General features: G+C 39.7%; 3 protein-coding genes across 3 annotated transcripts; 2 read left to right on the top strand and 1 right to left on the bottom strand.

The window, feature by feature from the left end:
• Positions 1-134: 134 nt before the first annotated feature.
• LOC145696242 (troponin I, cardiac muscle-like) lies at positions 135-22,588 on the bottom strand. Its single transcript, XM_081773244.1, has 6 exons — positions 22,585-22,588; positions 1,637-1,660; positions 1,484-1,545; positions 1,349-1,441; positions 431-577; positions 135-262 (listed from the first exon to the last, which is right to left on the bottom strand). The coding sequence occupies exons 3-6, from the start codon at positions 1,536-1,538 to the stop codon at positions 138-140; spliced, it is 420 nt and encodes a 139-aa protein (XP_081629370.1). The 5' UTR covers positions 1,539-1,545; positions 1,637-1,660; positions 22,585-22,588; the 3' UTR covers positions 135-137.
• On the top strand, positions 10,761-12,730 carry LOC145696241 (uncharacterized). Its single transcript, XM_081773243.1, has 5 exons — positions 10,761-10,848; positions 11,105-11,438; positions 11,594-11,755; positions 11,799-11,935; positions 11,987-12,730. The coding sequence occupies exons 2-5, from the start codon at positions 11,166-11,168 to the stop codon at positions 12,063-12,065; spliced, it is 651 nt and encodes a 216-aa protein (XP_081629369.1). The 5' UTR covers positions 10,761-10,848; positions 11,105-11,165; the 3' UTR covers positions 12,066-12,730.
• Positions 18,477-21,966, top strand: LOC145700674 (extended synaptotagmin-3-like). The gene is made up of 10 exons (XM_081777992.1): positions 18,477-18,668; positions 19,041-19,112; positions 19,392-19,536; positions 19,581-19,676; positions 19,740-19,848; positions 20,156-20,173; positions 20,261-20,337; positions 20,659-20,723; positions 21,052-21,100; positions 21,730-21,966. Exons 1-10 carry the CDS (start codon positions 18,529-18,531, stop codon positions 21,964-21,966), a joined length of 1,008 nt encoding a protein of 335 aa, XP_081634118.1. The 5' UTR covers positions 18,477-18,528.

Genomic DNA, 22,588 nt, shown 5'->3' with positions numbered 1-22,588 from the left:
CCTGATTATTCCTTACGTATTGCAATCAAGGAAGAGTAGGTAGATTCAAAAGACAGTTCAAGTGTATTATTTCGATTTACAAGTAAAGAGACAAGGGTAAAATGCCGCGTGAGAATACAAAATGCTGATTTCGGTGTTTACTTGACTTTTTTGAGGCCGGATCGGAGATCTTGCTTGCCGCCACCCTGCTTGCCCAGGAGCGCGGAGAGCATCTGGTCGGTAGACATCTTTACCTTTCGAAGTGGGGGCTTCTTGAATTTGCCTGAAAAGGTGAGACGTGAGCACGATAAGTCAGAAAGTTCAAGCTAGTGTTTATAGTTCCGCTTTGATTTTGAGCGGGTACAAATTAGATTATAAATTTACGTAAGAGTCATCTGAATAATCAAGTCTCCTAGAATCGCTTTCTCTGACAGCTAGAAAATCAACTTACTTCCTCGGAGATCCATAATTTTGATTTCGAGATCTTTAACTTCAGAGTCGAACTTGTTGACTTTGATCTCGAGGTCGTATCTTTCTTCATCGACTTTGTCGCATTTGGAGTGAATTTCTCGGCACAGCTGACGGAGTTCATCGTCGCCTAAAAAGGAAATCATCTTTCTAAACTCGAATTTCTGCTGTAATTGGCTTTCAGCAAATAGGCCAGGATCAACTTTGCAGAACGAGTTTTGTAGCGTTATGAGCAATATCAATTGCGGCATAAATTATGACGCCAGGAATAAGTCCACGCCGTCGAGTACTTGATGAAACTAATGAACGAGCGAAACCGCGTTTTCAATCAAGACGCTCAAATAGCAATTTGAAATTTTGAAAAGCGCGACACTTTTTTTTTCCAAAAATCCACATTGCAAGCACTTTTGAATAATGAATTACGGAAATTTCTTGTCTAAGAAAAGTCTTGAGATTCAGTAATATTCAGACAGATTTTTTCGTAAGTCAATTTAAATTTAAGGATTGAGCTCGAAAAAAAAGTATGTTGCGGAGCCGTCAAAATAGCGGACTTCTTTACTTTATGAGCTGTCTTATTTTGCTGGGAGCTCTCCGATAAGCTGTAATTTTCCCGAATCTGATTAGCGCCCGGGGAGATTTTCAACTTGGCGAAGAGAGAGAATCGTTCAACTAATCATCTGTGTGATGGGTTACGGGATTGATTTGATTCTAGCGTGCTGGGGACGCAATAATTCGGCATTTCAAGCGTCAGAAAAGAAAACTGCTAGTGCAAACTCGCTATTAGCTAAAGTTGTAGTTAGCGAATTAGGTCACCGTGAAAAGTGTCGCTAACCAAATATAGTACGTGTACAGTAATTTCCGACTGCTCAACTTAATCCCCAACGAAAAACAAACGACTTACTCATTCCACTGAGATTTGGAAGAGGAACAATTCTCTCGGATAAAACTTGCTTTTTCTTTTCTGCAGCATCGGCGACTTCCTTTTTCAAAGCCTCTTAGACACGATTTAGCATAAAAACTAGCGTTGGATTTTTACCTTGGCAGAATTTTAAGATCTTTCCCCAGAGTTCATGTTTCTTTCTGTCGTCCATTTTTGAACTAAAAATTTCTATGAAGAATTATTTAATGCTCTTTCTTTGAGTGATCTCGTAGTAGAAATTTTCTCTGTATTGATTATGCTTTGACTTACGATTCAAGACTTAGCAAAGTGAAGCTACTTTTCTAAGTGACTTGGATCTGGGGAGGAGGATCAACTGTTCCCCTGTAGCGAAGAGGACTTGTCACTGTAGGTGTCAAATCGCTTGAAAAAAGCAACTGACGCATAACACAGCGCGTTTTTATATTTTATTGACTGGTCAATTGAAAGACAATAAATCAACATATTTTCAAGCCAACAACTAAAGTTTCATTTCTGCCAGATTTTTCTTAATCCTGAATTTCCCTGAATAAGAAACTCCTTCAAATCTATCCGTCTCCCTTCATAAGCGAATGACAACAAGAATGATATCTAATTTGATCCATAGAATCTTATCAGAAAGAAAAAATAATCCCTCACTGCCAGAGCAAACAAATGCTGAGTCGTGGGTAATGTTATGACATTATCCGGTAAATTGGGGGAAAATCGTCTCGATCCAGCCTCGGATATTGTCTCAGATTAGAAAATACCGGGCTCAAGGACTTTTCAAATGAGCTTAGTTGATAAGAAGGAACTTGTGCATACAAATGTTTCATAACTCTGCTCAACAAGGCCTGACGAAGTGAGGCGAAATTTTAGAGCATTTTTTGAGCACGTAAAATGGCCAATTTTGTTCACTGCCGACCAGATAACGCAACCAGCAAAAACGATGTGCAGTATCTGACGCGAGCGTAAGAAAGATAACGTTTTGTGAAATACTCATTTTCTAGTGCCCGGGTTTAGAACATCGGTGCCGCGCGGTGCGCCCGTTTCAAGGTGCTACATTCAATAAAAGTATAAATTACCCATTTAGACTGTCAAAACAGCCCGACCACAAATGTTGATTTTACGAAAAGGCCAGAAAAATGAACTGAATGAAACTTATTTTTACTCATAAACTCGCAAAAATATAATAAACTCTTCAAAAGTTTTGTTCTGAATAGAAAGACCTTCGTTAATTGCGTGTAACAAAAATTCAATTCTTCGAAAAAAAGAAGAAAAAAAATTCTTCTGCGTTTTTTTTTTCGCGTTGATAATTGGAAAGGGAGAGAGGTTCAAAAGTTCAGAGCTAGGCTGATTTAATTAATGAGCGCTGTGAGTAAATCTCGTTTTCGTAAAACAAAACGTTCATTTCCTATCTCTTCCTTACTTCTTCCTGGCTTTTCCAAAAAGCAAAAACAGTACTAAAAAGCCAAGAATTCTTGATCCGCCACAGTTACAGGCAAACCCATGTTCGACAGCTGCCTTGTTACTGTAAGAGGATGCTTTCCTCGTCATAAGATTCCATACATTCTTTAAGTTTTTAAGTTTTAAGAGATCTATTCACATGTTCTTGGAACGGATAAAAGAGTGACATAAATTTTTCTCAAGAGAAGGCGATGAACTGTTAAGACGCGTGTGTTTGACATTTCCTTTTTCGCAGAAGAAGAAAGATGTTGATTAATGGAATTTTAACTCCTTGGCGAAAACGGGGAGTTTACGGGTAGTATTGTAGGTTTCTCCGCCTGTACCAACCTCAACTTATAAAAAATATTTTTTTTTTTCAACTAATCGACAAATTTTCCTCTCTCCCTCGCCAAACATACTCATAAGCCGTCAAAATCCGAGTAAACTTGTCGCTAAACTCTTCCCCAAATCTGTAGCAGGGAGAACTGACGCTTAGCGCGATCTGTCTAACAAGCAGTGGCACGTTTTCGCGCGTCTTCTCCCTTTTTTTGCGAGTCACACATGTTTGCAAAATCCTCCAACTGCACCTGCTCCTCTTTTTTTCCCCGGATGTCCGGGTTGCTCAAGCGTCTCGTTTTTGCGGAATCATCCTTCTGCTCAATCCGGATTTCCCATCTTTACAGGAAATGTTACCAGGGAAATCGTAAACAACGGATCTTATGAAATAGATCATCTAAAATCTCCAAATTACGGTAAAAGTTATGCAAAAAAATGAAGAGAAAAAACTCTTCTAATGACTAAAACAACGCAGTGGCACGCTAGAATATGCTCAAATAAATGACATCATTCTTAAAAGATTCTAAATCTTCTCCTCACTCTCTTGAAAACGTCTTTTTTAAGGGGGTAGATATCAAGAATCGTATTTCCTGTCAGTGTTTTCTCAAATTTTTAACATAGTGACCCCTTATTTTTTCGGCTCAAAATTTATTTTAGGCAATTATCTCTTTCCTATGGAAACCAAAAATTTAGATTTCTTGACCTTTCAAGGTGCCACAATGCAAATCGCGCACCTCCGATTGTCGCCAAAATGACCATTTTAGGAAAGTTAGCGATCTTTGACGAAAAATTTTGTTAAACATTTTTTTGAAATTCGAAATTTCGGCTTCCATAGGAAATAGAGAAAGGTTTAAACTTTTTGTTTCCAAAGTAAAATAAGGTTGTTATTATTTAAACTTTGGGAGTAAAGTCTGACAGAAAATGGCAACTCTTGATATCTACCTCCTTAAAGAACGTCGCAGCATATTTTGAATGTTTTTGGCTCATCTCAGAATAACCGAGCTCTTCTCATTGCATGTAATTGCGACTGTGAGAAAAACGAGTGAATAAAATTTTAATCCGAATCAGAACATCGATTCAGAAAAGTTCTAAACAACAAGTCGGAAAACACGAAACAAGAGTAGTTTCGTTCACATCAGAGTCGTAATCGATTTGATGCAACATTTTTTAGAAACGTACCAATTCAGTGTCCAACGGGTTATTACGTCTCGGTTATTGCGATTGATGATTTTCATTCTTATCTCTCTCACGATGCTTGACAACTGAACGAATGGCGTCCAGAGTTGCAAATTTGCTGAACTGAGTGAGCTGAGCAGCTCAGCTCGATGATTTTTGTAAATGATCTGATCTGCTCAGCTCAGCTCAGCTCACACAATTTTCACTCAGCTCAGCTCAGCTCAATAATTTTCGAACAGGATCTGTTCTGCTCAGCTCGGGCAATTATCACTTAGCTCAGCTCAGCTCAATGATTTTATTACAATTTTACTACTAAAAACACAGTTAAGAACAGCTCAACTCAGCTCAAGCAGCTCAGCTCAGCTCTAATAAGGGTTCGCTCAGCTCAGCTCCGCTCAATGACCTCTAAAAAGGCCAGCTCAGCTTAGCTCAGCTCAGCTCATAGAAATCTTTCAAGAGCCATCTAAATATAAATTAATCTACGATGGTTAGGGGAAATCACTAATATTTGAGCTTTTTTTCTAGCTTAGTAGGGCGGGAGTATAATACAGTTTTCGAATCCCCAGAAGCTGGGGATCATTTTGACTATTGATAGTGGGGGGTGATCTCGTACCCCGAGGGCATTTAGATTCTTCCGAAGTCCCAAAATCTGGCCAACTTCGGAAATGAGTTCGTTTTTATTGCAGGCTTAACGTTTTCGGAACAGAAATTCCATCATCAGAGCCGGTTGCTTGAAAACTTGACGATCTTTTAGCAAAGGAGAAACTGACCTTTTCTTGTAGAAGAGTGAACTGATCAATATTCCGAATAATAACTTGATCCCTAGCCACATTCTAGAGAAAATAATGCAACCCGAACTATTTTTATAATCTCAGAGGCTCCAATTGCCTTCAAAACTTGCCTCTGAGTGGTATCACAAAATGAAAATTTTTCGATGGTGAATCTGTTTATTTAACTGCGGATCTTTAAGCACGATTTCGAGACCCTCGACTTGTTTTCTTTTGTCATAAGGAAGATTTTTATGTAATATCGAAAAATGTGAGCTTAGATAATTGAATCGAGATTGAGGATTATTTTGCTGATATTTCTCATTAAAACCCGTCTTAAAATCCTCACAATCCTTTGTATGAGAAAATATAGCTGTATCTTTTGATGGTTGCCCATGATCTCGAATTCTCATGCTCAGGGATTCAGACTCTCCAATATACTCTTCGCCGCACCGACATTTAAATGAATACACCACATTAATGGCCTTTTCAAATTCCGTCTTCGGCAGTAGACTGGAGATAATCGTGTTACGCATCGTTACAGTAGACAATGCCGTATGCAAGTTATATTCTGGCAAAAATACGGATATTAACCTGCGCAACTCGCTGGTTATTCGGGACACCCTCTGACTTGTGAAAGGAATACAGAGTGTGAAATTTCGATCTGGATTTTCAGATTTTTCCAATTTCCAGTCTTTTTTATCCGTTTTACCGTCTTTAACTACTCTTAATGCATCACGTATAATTTCTAGGGGAAATTCTTGAGAGAGATATTTCTGTTCTATCTCTTTCAACTCCTCGTCAAGAGTTTTTTGACAGGAGTGCTTGTAGTGTGCCCTTTTGATTTCTGATATAAGAATTCCCTTTTTCAAAGAGACCGGAGCAGTATCTTTTACGAAATTCATCGGAACTGTGTGTTTACGATTATTGCGTATTTGAAGGATATTTGATTCTGAAGGATAGATAATAAAATCAAGGAATTTTATACCACTTTGACAAGATCTTTCGACTGTAATTTTAAGAGTTTCATGAAGATTTTGGAAAATATTATTGACTTCGTCGAAACAACCGCGTTTGAAGAAAACGATGGTATCATCGAGATAGCGCCGATAACCGAAAATGATTTTTTGATCAATTAATTTTTTTATTTTGTCTTTTTCAAGAATATTGAGATAAAAATTCGCCAATTTAGGGCTTATACTGTCACCCATACTCAGTCCCGAAATTTGCTTATAATACTTGTCGAAACAACGAAAAGAAGTCAGACGAGTAAGCACAGAAACTAAAATAGGTCGAAGAACAGTTTTTGGTATTGGTTTTAATAATTTTTTCTCTTCATTTCTGAATCTAGGCAAAATTTTGAAGGCAATTGGAGCCTCTGAGATTATAAAAATAGTTCGGGTTGCATTATTTTCTCTAGAATGTGGCTAGGGATCAAGTTATTATTCGGAATATTGATCAGTTCACTCTTCTACAAGAAAAGGTCAGTTTCTCCTTTGCTAAAAGATCGTCAAGTTTTCAAGCAACCGGCTCTGATGATGGAATTTCTGTTCCGAAAACGTTAAGCCTGCAATAAAAACGAACTCATTTATCTTCTGATGTCAATAAACGATTCAAACTTCGGAAATAGTAATTTTTGAAGCCCTAACTAACCCTTTCAGAGGCTGCCCACTAGCCTAGATTGTAGCCCTGGCTCTGGCGGTCATTTTGAGCTCAAGAAAAATAGTGAGGGGGTGGGGTATCTGGGGAGCTAGGAGCTCTTGAAGTTGGGGATCTCAGTGATTTCCCCTAACGATGGTAGAATTTTTAAAACTTGATTTCATCAAATTTCATTGAAAACATTTCTCATCCATTTAAAAAATACTGGTTTAAAAAAAATACAATTTTTTTTAGACTGGCTGTTTTTAGATTGAGCGCGTAGTATGCAAGAGCAAAAATACTGCATCTCTACAAGCATTCCAATGAGTGACTTGTGACTTGTTGCTAAAATGTTCCACAACGGCCGGAATCGTTGACGCGATTTGGTGCTATAAGATGTAGACAAGAAGAAATTTGTCACCCTCCACAATCGTATTATGTGATGCTGCTAAGCCAGCCCGGGGTTTATCCAGCCGGCTTTTGGTAGCACTCGCTATTAGTGACGTTCCTCCAGCAGGTTTGCCAACTTGAGACAAACAAACGTTCCTAAGCCGTTAAAACTGGGTCAAAAAAAAACTACACGTAAAAAATATTTTCAGTCTTCAAAAAACTCTCTAATTTAAAAAATCGCTCATTTCAATTTTTCCACAATTATTGCGATTTTCAAGCTAAGGCGCCCGGACCCGAAGTTCTAAAGGGTGGTCGCTCAAATATTATCAAAGTGAAATTGCTACCACCGTAATCTCTTTTGCTAAAACATATTGCAACTTTCAAGAAATAGAACTTGACGCAAGTGAAGTTGCGGTTCTGTAACTCAACATGACCTTGGTGATGTTTTCTTAGATCGTGATTTTTTTGAAGACTTTTTTCATTTTTATAAAAGAAAGGCCCTTTTTCAGAAACTTGGCAGTTCTGATCGGTGTAATTTCGGTGTGGTATTTTTGAGACTAATTGGATGATGGAATTGAAAATTCCAACTTGACAGCATAAATTCGCTGATCTTTAATTTAATAAATCAAGTGAAAAAATAAAAATAAAGTCTGCGTGGAACATTTTTCTTTGCGGTTATGTCTATCAATTTCATTTCAAATTTATCAAGTGCTGCTTTTTTTCTTATTGAACCTGATCATACCTTTGAAACTAAGTCAAATACTTTCAAGTAGAGATCCTGAATTTCATAAAATTTATGCATATTACGCATTTATACCTAGGGTCGACGAGCAAAAAATCAACCCCTAAAACCCCTTCAGGTAACTGCCCGAAACTTTGGGACTATATGTATTTTGGCCCATCTTAAAAATTTGTAATCGAAATTTTTTTGGTATGATCACGTGATCACGTGATATGGACCCTCGAAAAGCTAGAAAAGCTTGCCAACCTCGATCCCCTGACCGCAGGTGATCATAATGTAGCTCACATGAAAGAGCACAAAAAGTCCTTCCTATAGAATCCAAAACATTTTTGGTGGCGAGATCACATGAGTCGCTAGAGGGAAGTGAAGCGTCCAAAATGGCCCTTTTTGCAATGTATATTTGCCTGAGTAACCCGTGAAACCTGGATTTTTACCTCAATTTTAGCTAGATTTGGGTCCTTACAGTTTTTTATGGAATTTTTGGACATCAAATTTTTGGACATTTTTGCTATTTTATGGGGTTTTCTTGGGACACTTTTCAAAAGTGCCCGTATCAAATTTTTGGACATTTTCTGCGCCGTATTTTTAAATTTTCTGTTATTTTTGCCAGATATGAAGTTTTTTCATATTAAAATCTTACTTTTTCTTTGAGAAAGATAAGATTGAAGGTTGATCTCGTACCCCTAAAACATTTTTTGTCTTTAGAAGAAGGATTAAACAAAGAATGATGGAGATTTTTCTCAAAAAAAATTTTTTAAGCGATTTGGATGGGATATTTTTTTTGGCCGCGTGTATCAAATTTATGGACATTTTCGCGAAAATCTTGGGACAAAAAATGTCCAAAAATTCCATAATTAACTGTATATAGCTTCTAGCGTGTCCTGTAAAGGCGGCACCAAGAATTTTTTTGACTTAACCACTTGAACAAACCAAGACCTTTCTTTTTGGGCAAACAAGAAGATGATGCCATAAGGGGATCAAGCTCGGCAAGCTTTTCTAGCTTTTCGAGGGTCTGTAACCCGTGATCACGTGGTCAGACCAAAAAATTTTCAATAACAAATTTTTTAGTTGGGCCCAAATACATATTGTCCCAAAGTTTCAAGGCTTTACCACAAAGGGTTCTTGGGGTTGAATTTTTGCTCGTCGACCCTATTTATACCTCACCCCGAGATAACCTCTGCGTCTGGCTGGGATTTATTTATGCTCCTGAATCAGATAGGAGGAGTGATGCTATCATTAGCGGCTTGGGTGGAACGAAGCTTCCTTGAAAGCTCTACTTCGGGTCCTACTCACGTTCAAACAGTTTTCTTCTACTATAAGATGCAAGATGTCTATTTCGTAAAATGAAGATACCGTTTAGTCGTTAATAATAGACGGCGAAAGCGTGTGAGTTCGCTCAAATAATTATGATAACTTTTAGAGCCTGCCTACCCGCTTAGGCGTAAGATCGAGCTTAACCGTGAGCTCGTTTAGAAATCTTCTTCGAATTAACGGTTAATTATAGAGATGACTCATCTCATCATATAATCAAATTGGTGCTCTTTATATCAAGGAGTATTCATAAAAATGAATACAGAATCAAGTTCTAGCGGCAACGAAAAGATGAGTTTTTCTTTGACAGTTTATCTTTTGCAACAAAATCCTGAGAGTTCTAGTGAAGACCGAGATTCACAAGTGCACACGAAAATATTGAAACGATAAGAGAACGCGGCGCTCAATTTAGACGTCAGCTGATTAAGGGAACTCCGTATAAGGTTTTTCTACTTCTCTCTCACAATTTGTAGACATCTTTTTCATGTTGCAATACATATTCGCCGATGTAGACACTTTGAAAGTCTAGGAAAGGATCGAAAACAATCGGATTTGTTAACAGGTGAGTGCTTGAATCGACGTCGGATTTTCAGGTTCGTATTCGATTCCTAATTGCGACAAAATGACTCTAAATTGGCCCGGCGAATGACTAGATTTTCTTTTTTTCGCAACTTTCGTAAAATAATTTTTGCTATCTTCGCAATAAATTTAGACTTAGACAAATGCTCCGACGATTTTTAGATTTTTAAGGGGAATCTTATCTTCACACAAGGATTTTGGGCACATTTCGGGTGGCTCCAATTTGGATCTACGAAATATGAAATTGCCGAAGATTACCATCAATGTTAAGGGGATGGGCAATTCTTATCAGTAGTTTCACTTTATGGTTAGACACCCTTCTTCAAAGGAGATCAATGGTCAAAAACGATCAGTTTTACCACATTTGTGTATGAAAATAAATTTGAACTTCAGATCTATCAATTAATTTCAACCACCAAAACTGTTCTTTAGGGCCTCTTCGTGAGAAACACCATGCTAGTTAAAGCGGCTTGTTATCTAAACCAGCCTAACTGAAAGCGATGTTGCCATAAGTGATCGCATGCAACAACTTTCACCCCAAGATATCAATTATGGCGGTAAGAGAATTTTCTTTAGAATCTTTAGTTCTAAAGACGCTTCAATTTTTGGCTTCTATTCGGCCTAACAAGTTTGTTTAAACTTTCTGAAACGATTTCTTCGGCTTTTCCTTGGATTCCTCAGACGCCAAAGACCACAGTTTACATTCATGAAAATGATATATTCGATCGCTAGAACAATCAAAATGACATTTTAGGCACTGAAGAGCATAATAAATCATTGCTAAATATCAAAAAATTATTGATTATTGATTTTTATAGAGATTTCGGTATGATTACGAAATTTATAATTCCATTTACCGATAATAACGCTGATAAAGATGGCCGCGGCGAAAGCGTGAAAACAGCGCCTCGCCGCGGAGCGCGCATCCCGCTCAGGATCGCTCCGATGTCGCACGCGAGCTGTTTCGAGCGCGTTTGGCGGCGCGTCTGGTGCCCCGCGCCGAGGAGATATATAAACTCGCCGATCGTTTTGGTGTCAACACATCGACTCAAGTCATCTTCTTCTTTTTCCGATTTAGGAAAAGCTTTAAAAAGCTTCTCTCGTCACCGGCTTTTCTACCGGTAAGTTTTAGGCACACGAAGAATAGCAGCAAAGCGAAGATTAAAGAGATAGAGATTCAGACAAGAAATTAAGGGTATCAACATCGTTACAGCAAAATTTTCAAAATTAGAATAAGACTGAAAACATAGCTTAAAATTTAATCATCGAGTACTTTGACTCTCTGGCGAACTTATGTTGATATCCTTAAAAATAATCCTAAGTAAAAACTCGAATAGATAACTAACAATTCCTCCCTTTGCTCATCTGCCCTTTTAGTACTCCTCGAAGTAAAATCTTCTCCTGTTCCGAACAGAAAAGAAACAAATCAAAAGTCACAATGGTTTTCTCTGCAAAGTCAATCGTCTCAGCTCTCTTCGGCTCCGCTCTTGCGCAAAGAGCAGGACAACGAGAAGAGACTCAAGAATCATCGATTCAAGGACGACGATACAAGGACTTGAAGCTTCTTGCGCTTCACTACATGCCCGACTTTGACGAGCGAAAATATTGGACTTACGGCTGCAACTGCCTCATTCTCGGCGATAGACCGATGAGTGACCCTGGATTCGGTAGACCGGTTGACAAATTGGACGGCGTCTGCAAAGCTTACAAAGTAAGGAGTTCAAACTTTCAACTTCCCCATCGGAAATTTCCTATTTTTCTCTACACCAGTTTCCCTTAATACCACCTCGTTATCACTAGCAAGCATTGAACTTCCCCACATCGAGCCATTTCCCAAACAAGTACCTAAAGTAACCCTCTTCTTAGGACTGCCAGAAATGTGTGCAGATGAAGTTTGGTGAACAATGCATCGGCGAGCTTGTCCGATACAAGTGGAAGAAAAACCAAAAGGGAAACATCGTCTGCACCAACAAACCCAACACTTGCGAGCGAGCCCTTTGCGAATGCGACAACAAGTACACTTCTGAGGTAAAAGCAGGTTAAGTCTGAGCGGGCTGTTTGATAGTTGTAGCTCCCCGCCGTCCGGGATGTCTTCGATGACAAATACCATGCGTTCTGGGGACCATGGGAATACCAAGACCCTAACAACTGCGTCCGATCCCCAGGAATTTCCGAGCCAGAGTGCTGTGGAGCCGATGACGGACCCATGTAAGTCAAAATGGATTCAAGAGAAGACGGAGAAGCTAATCACTGTTCTAGGGTTCTTTTCAACTCCCTGAACAAAGAATGCTGCGCTGATAAAACTGTCAGACCAATTGGAATGTGTGAAACATTCTAATTTTTTACCGACGAGGTCAAGTATTTTCCCCGATGTAACCTGAAAGCGCACTAGAATTAGCGTACTAGATTCATAGGACACCATAGTTGAAACACAACTCAAACCTAAATTCTTTATTCTTCTTCTAGGCACCCAAAAACAGCACGGGTTACTCAATATCAAATACTTCACTATTAAAAAGTTCTAGTCTTAAATTGTAAGACGGAATTTCGATCCTTCCGTGTAAAAATCTTTTCGTGTGTAAATATTTATTTGAAAATTTTTCTTCTTATTTTCGCGCGCTCGTAATTTTAATCAATTTGCCAACAGCCCCAAAACTTGGGGTGAAAAAGTCCTATAAAAACGATGACGAAAGATGCTCCAAAAGAAGATTTCCCAGATGGCCTCAAGACTGCTGCATTTTCCCGAGTGACAAAGGTTGGATCAATTCTGCCTCGAATATCAGCTGCTCTTGCCCGACCTGTACTTTAATTTCTCGAGAGGGAAACTCGGAAAGTTACAGTCTAACTGGGCAAGAGGCGAGCTCGATATTGCACTGTCTGAGAAGAAAATGGACTCGCTTGGACCCATCACTTCTTTATTCTTCGTCGCAAAAATACGAATCTGCCAAAGTTCAATCGCTGTATGTAAATATCTGAGCGATAAATAAATCTCTTAAACTATGAAAAACCTAAGAAAACTCGTGAAATTATTTTTTGAAGAAAAAACGCTTCATAAAAGCAGGAATCTGAAATAGAATTGATAAGAAAATATTTTTTCTAAAAAATCGTAAAAAGTAGTGAAAAAGTCTTTGATTGAAATTTGCTATTGTCGATTTGAGCCAAGATCAAAGCGAAGGTAGCGATTTTCCTTGAATTGGACAGCCCAAATGGAATATCCACGCGGCGCGCGTCAAATTTGGGAAAGTAACTAGTGATTGATGAGTGGCTCGGGAGAGTGCGACGGTGATAACGATTTGGGAGGCCTTAATCATTTCGGACGAAGGTACGCCTGGGTCGATCCAGTACCCTCTGTTTGTAAATATGTGAGAGGAAAGAAGGCTTTAGAATAAATATAGTCTGATTGAAGACGTCGCCCTAGAATTTCAAAGTTTCTGTATGCTTTTCACTCATTTGATTGAAAAAATTCTTATTCGCGTAACTTTTTCGAAGTGTTCCGATTTGACTTAACCCTTATATTTTTCTTTCTTTTCTTGCACTGGAAACGAACATGCCAATCTCGTCTTCCGCACACATGCCTCTCAACAGCCTTTGTACTCGTTTTGTACGGGGCCTCATTACGTCTAAAAACGGGGCGTTGTTTTTGCGGTCTTTTTGCTTTTTCCGAAAAGCAGAAATTTATTTCATAATAAAGCAATTCAAAAAACGCAAAATAAAAACAAAATTTAATACAGTGTTTTTTAATTCCAGTGCTCGAAATAAAATTAAACATAGAATTTTATTAATGAACGGACATGACCACAGATGGAATAATAACTGTATACTGATAAGAAGAAAGAGAAAATGCAGCTTTAGTTGGTTTATAAAGAAGTTTTATCACTCACGCAGCAAATTCTCGTGAACATTACCGCTAAAATATTTGCTTGAGGGATAGGCTAGGGTTAGTTAGGATTACTGAAAGGGTTGATTCCAAGGGACGTTTATAACAACCCTCTCCTAAATTTATCTCCGCCAAGATATCCCAATCACGTTGCGCAACGAATTTCCACCGACTCTATTGGGTTCGGATAAGCCGTCTACAAATACTGATTCCCCTGACCGCTGGTTTTTGTTGCATAAATGCTCTAAATTAGCGCCGCTGGACAGGTGCGATAAAGTGCGAAACGACAACATTTTCATTCAATTAATTTTTGTATTTGAGATTTCTTGTGGCCAAAAGCTCTTTAAAAAAGAACCTTTAGATGGACTTGGGTTGAAAAAATCATCTGGGGAACTTGAAATGTGAAACGAGACTCTTAAAAATGGTCGAATAGACGGCTTTTTTGATTCAACGATTCCAGTCTTGGTTTAAAAGAGAGGGACCGTACGGATTGATATAACACTCGATGGATGAATTCAAGGAAGCAGGGAGATGAGAGGAGCATCAGAGCTAACCAGATGAAAGAGCGAACCAATTGTTTCCAATTACGAGTCTAAGAGGCTTTTCGAAGTGTCTCGTCAAAACTGTCGAGACTCTTTGACTTTTGCGATTATGAACCTGAAAATGATTCTATCTGTTACGCAAGAAAATGAAGAGAGATATACAGAATTAACCGCAGTTGATCATCATATTTTGGAATGGAACTTAGCACGCAAGAAGCTGCAAAAAGATCTCTCAATCATGCTCTCCCGTCGACAGCGCTCACCTGCAGAGGGGTTATGATCTATTATACCGCTAAGCAGGATTTGTTGAGCGAGTGCGTAAACACGTTGCAACCAAATTCAGATTCAGCAGAAATTCGCGGATAAATCGAAGTCTCCGGATCAAACATTGGCTTTGTCCAACAGAAGTAAGAAGCAGATTCTTGGATCAGTACAAACTTCCTCCAACTTCGGGGCATTATCGTCCCGCTGCCCGTAAAATTATTATTTCATTTCATTAAAAAAGGTAATAGGAAGGGCGAAGCGTCGTCAACGTGCAATTGTTTCGTTATCCGCCGTGGCGAATTGGATCCGTCGTTCTCTACCAAAATATACTCTTGCATAACGCTCCCGAGAGATTCTTTATAAGTACATTGAAGTCCGAGAGGATTGTGTAACGAAATCGTGAAAATTTTCGCTTTTTTTTCTAACACCGTTTTTAACGCCTTATCGAAGGGTAGTTCCTTAATTACGATCTTTAGGAAGTAGGCAACTAGGGGTTCAAGATTCTATCATCAAGTTCATTGATGTAATCATTCCTAAAAGATGAAAGGTTTTGGTCCTTCTTCGTCGAAAAAGACAAAGAATAAAGGAAGCGTCTCATTAGATTATGATCCAATATTGGAGAAAAGTGTTTGAATAAGTCGTTATTAAATTTTGTCAGCGACAGACAAAACGCGACCTGTGTTATTTCTTCTCCCCCAACTGTGCAATTACGCGATCATTTGTCGATAACACATTCGAAATTCTCCACCGCACATCACGATGATACTGTTTCATAAGAACATGCACCACTATTTTACAGAATCCACAGAACTTATATACCAAGATATGGTCTTTTGATAAATTTTGTTAGAAGTGCGACGAAATCGGAAAGATGTAAAACGACTATCGTGTGAAACGAATGTCCGACACTTTTTGAAATTTCTAAAAGTAGAGCTGCCTCGAAAGTAACAAGATGTATGAGTACGTGTTTACTGGTCATGGAGCATAACTTTCTTCGCGTCAGAAAATGACGTTTCTAATCCCGGTACCAGGATGTCATCAAGCGCAGGGGATGCAGTTCTCACCTCATTAGATGTCCCTCATCATCATTTAGCGAAGAATTAGCAGCGCTCCATCCAAATTGCGCCTCTTTCTCGCCAAGAACAAGAAACCACAAATAGCCGCGCATCAGATGGCAAAAGTTCTCTTTAGATGGAAATTTGACGCCGGAAAAATGAGATGCCAGTCCAGCTTTTATTTTTGACTCACTCTTCTTCTGAATTTCTATCTCCTTCAGAACGAGTCCTTCTCCAAATATCCACTCGGGAACCTGTGTAGAAAACCTGAGTCAGGGTCCAAAGAGCTAAAATGAAAAGCCGCGAAGCGGCTTTTAAAACGAAGCCGCAGAGCGGCTTCGCAACACAATCACTCTTATCTATTTTAGAATATTGGCGAAGCCGCTTTGCGGCTTCGTATATAAAATGCCGCTTCGCGGCTTTTCATTTTCTCTTTGAACCCTGACTAAGGTTTTTACACAGGTTGCCGAGCCCAGCGGGGCAAAGAATGGCTCTTACAGCATTAAAGGCTTCTCAATTGTTCAAACAAGTAAGAGGGGAAACGTAGAATTATGTAGCTATCGGAGGAACTAGAAAATCTGGCAATTGCGCAAGAGAGCTTCTCGCCAGGAAGTAAGCGGAGAGGATCTAAAACATCTTCATCGACAACTCGCTGTTCTCAGAGAACAACTCGACCAAACAAAACACGTCGGATTTCCGGCTCCGATAACCGCACTCCAGCCTCAGAAATAACTTGATTCGGCTTGGCAATGACCGAGAGCTCAATCTAAGTAAATCGAGATTTTACGCCGCCCAGTAGATTAAGCAAATGTCGGAAATAAGTTTTGACTAGTCTAGTCGAACTTGTCTGCCATCTTATTCTATTTCCAGGCGGGTTCGTTCAAGGCCAATCGTCTCAAAAATCAAATATATAAAAACGGTGTCACGTAGTTCAAAAACAAAGCCATGGCCGGCGTTTACTGTTGCCACTTGCTGTATTTCCTTTTCCGTGGTTGAAAGCGGCGGGATATGCGGATCCACTTTTTGCACATTTGTACACAGTGGCACGTAGACTCTTGCATTTTTGTAACTGCTTCTTTCAAAAAACGTGGTGCGAAAATTTCTAAATATTGAAAACTCTCACTCTCAATTGAACCGGCAATCAGTCCAAATCGATTCTAACTACTGTAACTAACCTTGTAAGCCGCTCCTCACGTTTGAAGCGAGCGAATCAATCGAACTTCGAAATAGACCCATCATTATCTACCTAATAGCAATACTTGCTCGCCAATTTCAACTCAAGTTGAAATTCTGGAGGAGCGAAAAAAATAAGCCAGGCGTCACATTTAGCGACATTTTTGGAGCAAAGCCTTATGTGGCCCCGTCAAGGTGCCAATGCTGCGGTCTAGCCATCTCATTCATTCGCAAATTTTATTCATAATGAAATCATCTTCCGGTCAGCCGGCGACGTCCTTTCGATTTCGATTTCATGACGAAAATTTGAGCAGAACTCTAACTGCACTATCGATCTCCTGGGGTCGGCTGACTGTGTAGAAAACCTGAGTCAGGTTTTGAAATGCTAAAATGAAAAGCCGCGCAGCGGCTTTTTAAAAAACGAAGCCGCAAAGCGGCTTCGCTAATATTTCAAAATAGATAAGAGTAATGGTGTTGCGAAGCCGCTTTGCGGCTTTGTTTTTAGAAAGCCGCTACGCGGCTTTTCATTTTAGCTCTCCAAAGGCTGACTTAGGTTTTCTACACAGGTTGCCAAGCCCAGTCGATCTCTCTTTGTCCAAAAAAAGTGAGGGTCGATTGCCGAAACTTGTAAAAACGATGCTCATGACTACTCATGACGAGGCCAATTAGACATTCTATTGAGATTTCTGACGAGTAATTACTCAAGAGAGCGAAAGTTTTTTGCGTTGAACTTTTAGAGGATTACGAGAAACACGTGATAGACGATTTCAAATGGCCGATGATTACAAAATGGCGTTTTTAAAGCTCTATATCACGTGTCATCTACTAGTAAGTTACATGCAGCATTTTTATTTTGCGAAATTATTAACTCCCCGACGATTGATCCCCCAGCTGGGGTGACTTTTGCCAGAATTTCGTTCAGCCAAAAATTGGCGGCTTCGAAAGTATACACGTTGCGTTTCTTTATGTTCTATTTGATAAGACTTCCATTTGCAGACACTCACGAATGGACCTCTTTATCACAGCTAGGGAATAGAGAGACAAGGTTTTTGATGTGATTTCCAAAATCGTGATATTCGAAAATCAAACCGAAGTTAGAAAAACTCCGTTTGTTTATCTGAGAACATGGTTTTCTCGCTTTTCAAGTGCGTGAAAACTCATTTGATCAGGCGCTCTCTCGCCCTGCTGCTTATCACGACCGTATAAGGGGGCTCAGCGGGTGATCCCGCCTGATTTGGTGGTCACATTCAAACAGGATTCGGTCACACGCGCCTCTAACTCCCCACCTTCTCCAAAGTTGTTCCATTTTTTGCGAAAAGGCGGAGAAATTATCAAATTTGGAAATTCCATCGGGCTGGGATTATTTCGCCTCTGATGTGATTACCCGCTGAGAGACCTCTTTGTGGGTTTTATCAAAAATCTCTGCTCCCCAATTTTCAAAACTCAATTTTGAAATTGATTGCATCAACTCTTATTTACCGGAAATAGCAGTAAATACCGGTAGTATGTTATGCAACAACTTTTCAAATGAACGGGCAAAAAGAGCACTCTCGTTAAAAAATAAATGAATCAAATTTTCAACGAATTGCGGGTCGTTAACTGAAACTGCTTTCATTTGAAATAGTGAAATTGTGCTTTTAATGACTCAGAAGACAGAGTTTTTATCAAGAAAAAGTCAATAAAAGTATCAATAAAAGAAGCTGCTATAACTTTTTTCTCGTAACTTTTTGTTCCCAAAAAATAGTCTTTTAAAATGCTAAAGAGAAAGAGAGATGCTAATCCACCACCGTCAGCTGTTCTTTGAGTCCTTCTGGCTCAAGTTCACAATAAATCTAGTCATCAAATTTGAAAGAACAAATTAAGAGTAAACCGTGAGGAGGATATTTGAGGATGGAAGAGCTCGCCGGAGATTTCACGGGTGATCTGATGGGTGGGATAATGAGCTCGATTTGGCCACACGCGGCAAAATACATACAGAGTGAGCTGTTGGGCTGTATCACTAGTTCAATTAGTGGCAGCTTTGATTTCAGGCTTTGGGTCCGTTTTGTTCTTCAGCAATTAAGGAAAAACGTTAATTACTACTTTGTTTACTGTAGTCGAAAAATTCTTTTCCGGTCATTGCTTTTTCTCAGACTTTGGTAAAAGAAAAATTTCTTATTCAACCTGCAGTTTAAAAGAGCTGAGTTGGAGAGCTCATTTTAATACGCATGCCATTCTTGGGGGCTAATTTAAATTCTCCAAAAATAATCAAATTTCCTAACTCTATGAAATTTTGGCTTTTTAAAAATTCTACCGCTGCGAAATCCAACGTGGCTGTTCACGTTATCTGCTTCCGAATACAGAAGCCTTTTTGAACATAAGTGATAAAACGGAAGAGCTGATAGCGGACCCTAGAACACTAGTTCCTTCATGAACTTCTTCCGGTTCACTGAGTCGTCCATGGGATCAGCTGTGCCGAAAATCACCAACCCAAGGATCAGATTTTCAAAATATACGACAATTATCGGGCCTGGGCTCAGCAACCTGTGTCTAAAACCTGAGGAGCTGAGAGATGTTAAATGAAAAGCCGCTTCGCTAGAATTTAGAAATAGGCTTTTTCAAATAGCTTAGAAAATAATTTTTGCAAAGCCGCTCCGCGGCTTCGTTTAAAAGCCGCTACGCGGCTTTTCATTAAGATTTCTCCGACCCTGAGTCAGGTTTTCGATACGAGTTGCCGAGCCCAGACTCAAGAATGTTTGAAAATCTGAAGCTAGAATCATCGAAATCGGAAAAGACAACATCGCGCTAGAAGTTGACGTCGACTACGATGGAGATGCCACATTCGCGATTGAAGTCGGCACAGCCATGGCGAACCTTTCCTTTGGCGTCAAAAATCTGACCTTCAAAGGGCCAATGCAGGTGGGCGGGTTAAAAAGCAGCCGCGTTCGTAACAGGTCGAAAAGATCGAGTTTAAAGACCTCACGTCGACAGTTCCATTCATTTCTGCGATCGTGTGTTACTTCACAGAAGCGCCCGACGTGGATTTCAAATTGACAAAGGTTAGTACTCGCCGTATTAAAAGCCTTCCCCGCTTACGTCACTTCACTTTTTCGCTTTTTCAGTCGGCTGCGATCGCTAATCAACCCTTTATTCACAAAAACGTAAAGAAGGCACTTAAAGACGCGATAGCGACGCAACTCTTGGAGCCTGAAAGGATGGTTATTCCGCTAGAAATGGGTTAAAATTAAGAATTTTTTACTAATTGCAGAAATCTGGGCTCGGCAATCTGACTAGAAAACCTGAGTCTGGGTTCTTAAAGAGTAAACTGAAAAGCCGCGTAGCGCTTTTACGAAGCCGCGAAGCGGCTTCGCTGGTTAAAATAGTTCATTAAGTTGGAAACTTTGGCGAAGCCGCTTCGCGGCTTCGTTTAAAAGCCGCTGTGCGGCTTTTGATTTTACTCTTTTAGAACCCTGACTCAGGTTTTCTACTCACGTTGCCGAGGTCAGGAAATAATGATGCTTTTTAACCCCTAAATCAGCCAATAAAGATCCCTCCGGTAAGTTTTTTAGTCAGAAAATATTCAGCTGAAAGATTTATTTGAGCTTATTCTATATCTGGTATATTTTGAAATGTGCGTGTTTAGTCTACAAATTCCCGTTGCCGGCTAGAATCGTTGCCGTTAACGTGCTGGAAGCAGCTGATTTGCCTGATCTGGACAGCGTGAGTCTATCAATCCTCTTTTGAATGAATCCAGCTCCAGCTCATGCTCAGCCCGGGAGCAGGTGCACGTGTCCTAACAAAGCTGAGTTTTGCTTAGAGCTCGGGCACCAACCCGCTCCGGTTGTATAAATTCGATTCATAAATTTCTGCCGACCTTGTGGCTTCCAGACGAAAGGGGTCATTTTAGGTGCGAGATCGGAATCGGTGATAAAGCGCTAACAAAAATTTATGCGATTCTTAATTTGTAGCTGGGTTAATTCATCAATTTTGAAATCGAGAAATTCTTGACTGACTTCACTTTTTCTTCAAGAAATATTTCAGACACCTGGGCAAGGCGCTTCGGACCCTTTTGTGAAAGTCTATTTAGACCCGCGGAATCAAGCCAGGCAGGGATTAACGGAACACATTTTTTACAGGCGGCCGGGTAACAGGTGCACCTCCAAGCAGCTAAAAATACCCGAGTCAAACAACATACTCAAGACATTGAGGAGCGCCGCGGATCAATCAAACACCTTCTAAAGCAGCCTTCAATTGTTTAGGCGAAGGGAGCAATTTTCGAGATACTTACATGATCTAATAAACCCTTCCTGTAGTAATTTCGAAATAGGAAACGACCAAAAGCCCGCATTTTTTTCACCAAAAGTGACTTTTAAAATCCAAAGTGAAATTTTGATAAATACTTCATTTTTTCTTTCCGCCAATCCCAAAAAATAGAACTCCAGTGATCAAAAACGAGCTGAACCCAACGTGGGACTTCAAGACGGTAAGCATAATTGCGCCTCTCGCCTTTGTCATTTGCGTTGCATTTCCATAATCGATGAACTATGAGTAGCGGGTTTTTCCAATGGCTAGACACGTGCATTCTAAATTTAAGTTGATCTTGCGTAATTATCATAATATATGTCCTCAAAGTAGCAATTAAAATGATCAGTTCTATCACTTTTCCCAGAACCGAGGAGTGGTTAGCATTGTCCTCCCTGCCAGGGAGTCCCTGGGCTAAATATGTAAGACAACCAAGATCTAGGGTCGGCAATTTTTGAAGAAAACCTGAGTCAGGGTCTGAATGAAAAGCGGTGTAGCAAATGTTACAACTTCAATCAATCTTAAAATTTTGGCAAAGCCGCTTTGCGGCTTCGTTTTAAAAAGCCGCTACGCGGCTTTTCTTTGCTTTTTCAGACCCTGGCTCAGGTTTCCTACACAGGTTGCCGAGCTCAAAATTAGTAAATTTCTTTCTTTCTTGGATTTGATCTTTGTACCATTAGTTTCTTTATCTTATCTACCAGAACTTGGAAAGAGCGCCCTTGTTGAAAGAAGCAAATTTTATACCAAGTCATTCTTATCGGAAATTCAACACGTTTTCGTACGTCTCAATAATCTCTTCAATCTTGACAGGTGTTCTCGGTGTTTCGGAAGAATGCACAGCTCCTACTTGAAGTCATCGACTCGGACGATTTCGAGAAACTTGTTCCCGAAATCGTTGAGCAATTGCCGACCGAGCAAATAGAAAGTCTTCCTTTTGGACTTGGCAAGAAAATCAACAAAGGCTTCGGCGGATTTATGGGCAGGAATTGGGCTCGAGAATTAAGTCAACCACTTCATAATGAGGCTTTTCGTGGGCAACCTGTTTAGAAAACCTGAGTCAGGGTCTGAAAAATCTCTAGCAAAAAGCCGCATCGCGGCTTTTTTGAAAACGAAGCCGCAAAGCAAATTGCAAATTGATTGAAAATAAGATTTTCCGAAGCCACTTTGCGGCTTCTTATTCAAAAGCCGCTACGCGGCTTTTCGTTAAAGATTTTTCGAGCAGTGACTGAAGTTTTCTATTCATGTTTTCGAGCCAACTTTTCTTGAGCCCAGGAAAAAAGCTCCTTTGGTTTTTTGAACAAAAAAGTTGAAGAAATCAAAGAGAAAACAGACCTCATTCCTGATATTCTAAAGAAGCCACTGGAAGACAAACTGCAGGAATATTCAGAAGAACCTCTTGGGAAAGTGAAAATCAACCTGAAGAAATTGTGGAACAAGGGTGTTACGGACGAGTGGTTTGATTTGAAGGCTCCGGAAGGCGGTCGAATTCACTGTCTTATCGACCTCAAAAAACCTGTTTCTGTGGAAGAGTTAGAGGAAGGAAAGGAAAAGAAGAAAGTTTTTCAGGTTTTCTTTCTTCTTTTTTCATTAAATTTTTGATGTGATTCTTGTAACACATGCTCCAACAACGAGAGTTTCGTAATTATTTTTCGCTGCAGTGATTTTTAGC

Source organism: Oikopleura dioica, chromosome 2 (assembly GCF_907165135.1).
Source record: "Oikopleura dioica chromosome 2, OKI2018_I68_1.0, whole genome shotgun sequence".
NCBI classification, from domain to species: Eukaryota; Metazoa; Chordata; class Appendicularia; order Copelata; family Oikopleuridae; genus Oikopleura; species Oikopleura dioica.
Note: the sequence above shows the minus strand (reverse complement) of the source record. Positions and strands in the feature narration are given on the sequence as shown.

Excerpts from the sequence above, each read along its gene's own strand:
- LOC145696241 (XM_081773243.1), top strand. The coding sequence starts at position 11,166 with ATGGTTTTCTCTGCAAAGTCAATCGTCTCAGCTCTCTTCGGCTCCGCT. Across the intron at positions 11,439-11,593 it reads GCGTCTGCAAAGCTTACAAA|GACTGCCAGAAATGTGTGCA; the intron begins GTAAGGAGTTCA and ends CCCTCTTCTTAG. Across the intron at positions 11,936-11,986 it reads GGAGCCGATGACGGACCCAT|GGTTCTTTTCAACTCCCTGA; the intron begins GTAAGTCAAAAT and ends TCACTGTTCTAG.
- LOC145700674 (XM_081777992.1), top strand. The coding sequence starts at position 18,529 with ATGGAAGAGCTCGCCGGAGATTTCACGGGTGATCTGATGGGTGGGATA. Across the intron at positions 18,669-19,040 it reads AGTGGCAGCTTTGATTTCAG|TTCCTTCATGAACTTCTTCC; the intron begins GCTTTGGGTCCG and ends CTAGAACACTAG. Across the intron at positions 20,724-21,051 it reads GACCCGCGGAATCAAGCCAG|AACTCCAGTGATCAAAAACG; the intron begins GCAGGGATTAAC and ends CCCAAAAAATAG.
- LOC145696242 (XM_081773244.1), bottom strand. The coding sequence starts at position 1,538 with ATGGACGACAGAAAGAAACATGAACTCTGGGGAAAGATCTTAAAATTC. Across the intron at positions 1,442-1,483 it reads GATCTTAAAATTCTGCCAAG|AGGCTTTGAAAAAGGAAGTC; the intron begins GTAAAAATCCAA and ends ATCGTGTCTAAG. Across the intron at positions 263-430 it reads AATTATGGATCTCCGAGGAA|GCAAATTCAAGAAGCCCCCA; the intron begins GTAAGTTGATTT and ends TCACCTTTTCAG.